The following is a 7,500-nucleotide window of genomic DNA, read 5'->3' as shown; positions in this document are numbered from 1 at the left end:
ACACACACACACACACACACACACACACAGACACACACACACACACACACACACACACACAGACACACACACACAGACACACACACACACACAGACACACACACACACACAGACACACACACACAGACACACACACACACACACACACACACACAGACACACACACACACACACACACAGACACACACACACACACACACACAGACACACACACACAGACACACACACACACACACACACAGACACACACACACACACACACACACACATATATATATGTCTGTTTTAAAAATAAATAAATGTAATGATAGTAATCAGCTGCACAGTGATGTAGTGTTAGATGTGAGGTGTTAGATGTTCATATGTGCGTCTCCTTGAAGATCTCATTGTAATGTTTTATTATTCACTCTATTGTGAAATATTATAAGATTAACAACAACTCATGGATGGCATCCAAACAAAACAGTGTAAAGCTCTTTATTTCTCTTTGTGTGTAGTTCTGCCTCGGGGCGAATCAGGACAGAGAACTGGCCGTACCCTGTATAGTTTCTGACTCCGATATGTTTTGTGGCAGTAATGCTGGTGCTTTTCTCGGGGGGTTTTATTGTGGTCCTCCTTTGAGTGTGCGTTCACTAAGATATCATCTACTATAGCTGCTACCATGGACAGTCGTTCATATGTCTCGTCTATTTTCTTCTGAAACTCGTGCTGCACAGAAATTATTCCGACTGTCAGACGAAGGAACCAGTATCGTCCGAAAATCCTGTGAAAACTTTGTAAGCTTAGATGATTTTTTCTGCCAACTTGATGTCCCAGTACCCTGATCTGGAGTCTACACTAAAGTATTTTGCAAAGGTGAGTCTGGAGATACACTACTGGAATGGCAGCTGGATCAACCCAGTCAGCAAACAAATTTGGCGCAGATTTGGCATTCATCCGGCACTGACATACAGCATGTGGGCCAAACATGGACCGTTTTGGCAAAGGTGGTACTGTTTTTAAGGCGGCTCACAAGACATGGGCCAGATGTCATTTAGGACCAGTTATGGGTATTTAACTTGGCACATGTGTGGCCCTTGTCTGAAATCCAGACCTGGTCCACACTAGGACCGTAATTCATTGCGGGATGTGGGCCAAGCAAAAGCTGGTTGTGTGGGCCGGAGCTGGGCCAGAGGAAAATTGCTATGTGGGAAGGTGTATTTTACACTCCACAGAAAAATTCCTCTCTTCCTCCGAACACATCAGCGAATTCACTAAGCAGGTCGCTGTTCTGTCTGATATTGATTTGTAAGGAGAGGACCAGTTTTATCAAATCCATTTCTAGGCATGCTTTAAGTCCTAGTATTGGTGGTGATTTGGTGTAAACGACATAATATTCCTGCATGTCTGCGCTGGAGTTCAGGTTTCTTAGACAGATAGGGATTCTTCCCCAGATCCTGCTAGTTTTCCTTTTGATGGGTTTAGTTTACTGAGGCTTGTGACATCTCTAATTTATTTTCTTATTGTTTTATGTTTACTTGTGCCCCAGTGTCTCATTTCGTGTGAAATCAAAACAACTTCAATTTCGGCAAAAGCTTGTTCTCTTACCACTTCACTGTGTTCCTCGTTTATCATGTTAATGTAGAGTTCCTGTGTTGTTTTCCAGTCGGGCTCAGTGTCGTTACTTACACGCACCATTGTTTTTGTAATTAAGGCTGTGGTGACTTGCCTAAGCGAAGTGGTTTAGTTTCCTGCACTTCTCACATTGTCTAGCCATCGCTGCACTTCTCCGTACCCCGTGGTGTCTGAAACGCACTGTGTGGCCATGGATTTAAGTTGATCCTGTGCTACTTAGTGAGATCTCACTACATCTATGTGTCTTTCAAGGCTGAGATTTGGTTCATAGTTTAGCAGTTTTTCTTTCACTTTTGCAGAGTTTATGGCAAAAACAATGCTGTCCCTTTCCATGTCTTCAGCATTAGTGTACCTGCAGTCTTCACTAACAATTTCAGGTCAGTCTGATTGCTCTTTCTCGTGGAATTTATATTGAAGAAAATGTGGTTTTCTTGGGAATCACTTTTGCTCTCGTGCATTTTCTTCGCTTATTGTCCAGGTGTTATAAATGTCTTGCCCTTTCTCCCAAAGGCAGGAGATAACTGCAATGTTCCTTTTCAGATTTTTCGTGGAGTGGCCCTTGAACCTCAGCTCAGCGTGATGTCAGAATCTCCTCCATGCGTCAGGCAAATCCAGGGAATCCCAGTCCATCCTGATCTGACACCATGTAATGTTTTATTGTTCACTCTATCGTGAAATATTATAAGATTAATAACTCATGGACGTGTCCTGCAATTTCCCAAGTATTATTACAACGCGTCACTTCCTGTCACCATCGTTTTACTTCCTGTCACCATCGTTTTACATACAGCATACCGATCATTACACGCATCTCACATCTACAAGTGTGCTTTCATTACAGTGGATGTTGTACCTCTCCAGGTGGAACACCCACGCAGATCCGATCCACTGCCGGTCTCTTCCTCCCCACGTACACCTGAAAACAAACACACACACATACACACACACACACACACACACACACACACACACACACACACACACACACACACACACACACACACACACACAGATGTGTAAGTGATGCAGGTTACAGAGTGTGTAAATAAGGTGATTTTGTTGGGTTATGTGGGTGTTGGTGAAACCTTTGTGAGATCTCGGATGTGCAGGATATCGTTACTTCGTGTCCTGCTGTAGATCCTCTGTCTCTCCTGAGCAACATCATCATCTTCCTCATGAACCAGGATCTGACTGTAGTCACATAACCTGCACAGAAAAACCCACACCCATCTCCTTCATCATCTCCTCCATCACATTAACCACACCCATCTCCTCCATCATCTCCTTCATCACATTAACCACACCCATCTCCTTCATCATCGCCTCCATCACATCAACCACACCCATCTCCTCCATCATCTCCTCCATCACATTAACCACACCCATCTCCTCCATCATCTCCTCCATCACATTAACCACACCCATCTCCTTCATCATCTCCTCCATCACATTAACCACACCCATCTCCTTCATCATCGCCTCCATCACATTAACCACACCCATCTCCTTCATCATCTCCTTTATCACATTAACCACACCCATCTCCTCCATCATCTCCTTTATCACATTAACCACACCCATCTCCTTCATCATCTCCTCCATCACATTAACCACACCCATCTCCTCCATCATCTCCTTCATCACATTAACCACACCCATCTCCTCCATCATCTCCTTCATCATCTCCTCCATCATCTCCTCCATCATCTCCTTTATCACATTAACCACACCCATCTCCTTCATCATCTCCTCCATCACATTAACCACACCCATCTCCTCCATCATCTCCTTCATCACATTAACCACACCCATCTCCTCCATCATCTCCTTCATCATCTCCTCCATCATCTCCTCCATCATCTCCTTTATCACATTAACCACACCCATCTCCTTCATCATCTCCTCCATCACATTAACCACACCCATCTCCTTCATCATCTCCTCCATCACATTAACCACACCCATCTCCTCCATCATCTCCTTCATCATCTCCTTTATCACATTAACCACAATAAAAATAAAAAGAAAGGAAATGAACTGTCCCTCACCAGTGATCCAGGAAGAATCTGTACTGAATGAGGAGAGTGAAGATGAAGTAGATGAAGCCCTCTATTGCCATACACACCATGTATTTCCCCACAAAGTCCCATCTGAAGGGGTCCACAACAAACTCCTCCCCTTTACACATAAACATCAAACAGATCAGCAGTGAAGCATTGATGATATTAATGATGTGTATTTGCTGTGATATATAAAGTGAAGTCACGTCACCGAATCGAGCGTAAACGTCCGTCACCGCCTGGTTCATGGCCAAATCTATCAGGCCTCGTCCCAAACAGAAATGAGGGAAAATCAGCAGCACTTTCTTTAATCCCTCATTAAACACGAGCAGAGACTGAAACCCAGAGAGGTGTGTGTTAGAGAGATGAATTGATCTCACACACACACACACACACACACACACACACACACACACACACACACACACACACAGGTGACAGTGAGAGTTTTACCCTGTTGTTCTCAAAGAGCTCGAGGATGAAGGTGATGGCGCTGCTGTTAATGCCGATAAACAGGTTAATGCAGGACAGAGAGACGTAGGCGGTGCTGGGAACGCTGAACACATACGACATCGGGTACATCATCGGCGTCACGGACCACCTGAAATCATCACCACCATGATTACATCAACACCCAGATCATCAAACATCACAAAAAAGGAGCAGATGAAGGAGAAGAAGGAGGAGAGGATGAAGGTCACCCGTATAAGCTCAGCAGGATGATGAGCGCTGGCAGGTTGGTGGGAGACGTGTAGCATTTCTTGTCGAAAGCAATGAAAATGGACACCACCATTACTGTGCTGATGGAATAATTCACCTACAGAGTCAGAGAGAGAAGATTCAGCTCCACACATCTGCACTTCCTTTAGAAGGTTCTCAGAATAATGAAGATGATTATGAAGCCATCACCATGTCCCAAAAGAAGCTGGTGATCCAGTAAATGAAAGGACTGACGCCACTAACAAACTGCAGGTGTTTGGCCTTTGTTACTCGTTCCTGGATGAGGTAGAGGACGAAACTCGCCGGGACGAAGGACATGGCGAAGATCACGCAGATGGCCACGACGGCATCCACAGATGTAGTCAAGCTGTTTCACATGAGCACAAAATGGAGATCAAACACATGAACATTTCAATAAAAATACAATTAAAAGGAATCTGGAAAAGTGAGTGTGGTTTGTTGTGGGAACGTGAGCGTGGTGTGAGACAAGGCGTGAGCGTGGTCTGAGACACGGCGTGGGCGTGGTGTGAGACAAGGCGTGAGCGTGGTCTGAGACACGGCGTGGGCGTGGTGTGAGACAAGGCGTGAGCGTGGTCTGAGACACGGCGTGGGCGTGGTGTGAGACAAGGCGTGAGCGTGGTCTGAGACATGGTGTGTGCGTGGTCTGAGACATGGTGTGTGTGTGTGTGGTCTAAGACATGGCATGAGCGTGGTCTGAGACACGGCGTGGGCGTGGTGTGAGACAAGGCGTGAGCGTGGTCTGAGACACGGCGTGGGCGTGGTGTGAGACAAGGCGTGAGCGTGGTGTGAGACAAGGCGTGAGCGTGGTCTGAGACATGGTGTGTGCGTGGTCTGAGACATGGTGTGTGCGTGGTCTGAGACATGGTGTGTGTGTGTGTGGTCTAAGACATGGCATGAGCGTGGTCTGAGACATGGCATGGGCGTGGTCTGAGACACCCACATTGTGATGTCAGAGAGCTGCTCCTTGGTGAGATTGAGAGGATGATTGATGGTGGTGATGCCGAACTCCGACGGTTCAGCGTGAAACGGAAGGTTCGCTCGCAGGATGGCGTTGCTCGCTACGTTCATGAAGGCCACCATGGCGTGCCATCCTTTATTATTAAACCACACCTGTGACATCACCAAATACAAACAGCAAGGGCACTTAACCAAGGGAACAAGGGAGTGTGTTCAAGTACAATACTGGAACACAACCGGAGTTTCTTCTCCTTTCCGCGATCAACGTTTACCTTTACGTTATATTCAGTTTCCATGTGGCGCAAAAAAGGTCCGATTTCTTGAACAGCCATCCTGGAGTAGGGACCCTAGGGAGGAGTGGAGCACTAAATGACACGCAACCATTTTATATGCTACACAGTGTAAATGTAGTTAAGAAGTATTATTATATCTAGGTGATGTGCATGTGAAGGGTGTGTAAGGTGTTACCGCGGTGATGTTCATCATATTTCCGAGCTGATACAGGACATTCTGAATGCTCACAGGATCCACCTCCAGAACAGGAAGTCTTCCTCCCACAGACAGACCTCCGTACCTGAGAACAAAAAACTACGTGTTTACAGAGAAAAGACTTTAAATCGTACTTGATTGAGAAGAATATGTTGTAAAGACGTTACCTCTGCTCATTCACCCAGTATTTACTCTTTAAACTGTATGTGAGAAACACACGTTCAGGTCAGAACACAACAGTAAGAACTTTGACGTCATAAAAATAAGCATGCAGGTAAGTGAGATGAAGGTCACCTGGTCTTGATGAGGCTGGGATACGTCTTCACCAGGTAATCCGATATGTTCCTGTCCGTCAGGTCCAGCAGAATGTCTCCTGTCGCTTCCTTCCTCTGTACAGAAAACAAGAGTGCACTATTACCACGCAGGTGGTCTGCTAGACTACTTACTGCTTTATACTGATTGGTTGCAGAATTTTAAGGGGAGGAGTTATCCGAGTCCAGCACAGTCTATTTCTATTATTTTTATATTTTATATTTGATGTGAAAGGTTTACAGTCGTTGTCGTACCTGCCGTGGGGGAAGTCCTCCTGCTCCGATTGGACACACCGGTAGCATTGTGAGCTTCTGATTAGTGCTGCATTGACAGGAAGGGGAGGGGTTTTGCTCGGTCCACTCAGGGCTCAGTAAAATATTACTCATAACCGGGGAAACCAGTGGAACTTCCCAATCCGTCGTTATGTTCCCACATGGCAAATTCCTGCACAGACACACACACACACACACACACACACACTCTGCTAAACAATGCTAGCAGCATTTTAAAGATTATAAACAAGCCAGAAGTGTGAAGTGTCTCACTCCAGCGGCTGGTCCTTCATGCAGCGTGTCCCCATGCCCGGGTCTCTCAGCAGTGAGTAGATGAAGTGTCTCATTGTGGGATGGGATGGACGCTCATTACTGAGGAGCACAAATCTGATTAGTTCTCAGAGCAGTGCTGATGCAAAAAGGTCTGATACAATGTATGAGTCAAACAGTGTTTACCCTAAAAACGTAAACTGCTGTCCGTACATCCACGGCGTGAGCGTGAGACTCGGGTACTCTCCAAACGGGGGAACGATCAGGGTGAAGAACAGAGCCACTAACACAAAGCTCGCTGGCAGAACAATCTACTCACACACACACACACACACACACACACACACACACACAGCAATTACTAAACAGATGGGCATGTCTGGTGAACAGATGGGCCGTGTTTTAGTAAACAGATGGGCGTGTCTAAGTGAACAAATGGGCGTGTTTTAGTGAACAGATGGGAGTGTCTAAGTGAGCACATGGGCGTGCCTATGTGAAAAGATGGCCGTGTCTAAGTGAACATGTGTGTGTGTTACCTGAGCGAGAAAGTCCTTGGAGCTGCGTGTGGAGTGATGAAATCTCTTCACCAATAAAGCATGAAACTGTTTCATCACCAGACTGAAACCTTTCACCTGCATCGAGCCTTTTCCTGCCCTGCTCTCTGAGTCTCCACCCACCACATCCTTCTCCTGCACGTCCTTCTCCTGCACGTCCTTCTCCTGCACGTCCTTCTCCTGCACGCCGTTCTTCTGCACGCCGTTCTTCTGCACGCCGTTCTCCTTTCC

At 46.2% G+C, this 7,500-nt stretch overlaps 1 protein-coding gene across 1 annotated transcript in view; it reads right to left on the bottom strand.

Annotated features, from left to right (window-relative positions):
* Positions 1–7,500, bottom strand: part of LOC310717084 (retinal-specific phospholipid-transporting ATPase ABCA4-like) — a 30,989-nt gene that overhangs the window by 5,945 nt on the left and 17,544 nt on the right. The window contains 16 exon segments of the mRNA XM_083524762.1: positions 2,468–2,530; positions 2,700–2,820; positions 3,663–3,792; positions 3,886–4,009; positions 4,128–4,275; positions 4,376–4,491; positions 4,584–4,761; positions 5,356–5,525; positions 5,645–5,719; positions 5,841–5,946; positions 6,029–6,061; positions 6,156–6,250; positions 6,428–6,617; positions 6,719–6,817; positions 6,902–7,026; positions 7,252–7,500. The exon segment at positions 7,252–7,500 is cut by the window's right edge and continues 5 nt beyond it. Coding sequence (XP_083380888.1) covers positions 2,468–2,530; positions 2,700–2,820; positions 3,663–3,792; positions 3,886–4,009; positions 4,128–4,275; positions 4,376–4,491; positions 4,584–4,761; positions 5,356–5,525; positions 5,645–5,719; positions 5,841–5,946; positions 6,029–6,061; positions 6,156–6,250; positions 6,428–6,617; positions 6,719–6,817; positions 6,902–7,026; positions 7,252–7,500 — 2,022 coding nt within the window.

The sequence above is a fragment of the Silurus aristotelis genome (genome assembly GCF_946808225.1).
Source record: "Silurus aristotelis genome assembly, chromosome: 22".
NCBI classification, from domain to species: domain Eukaryota; kingdom Metazoa; phylum Chordata; class Actinopteri; order Siluriformes; family Siluridae; genus Silurus; species Silurus aristotelis.
This window is presented reverse-complemented; position numbering and strand designations above follow the sequence as displayed.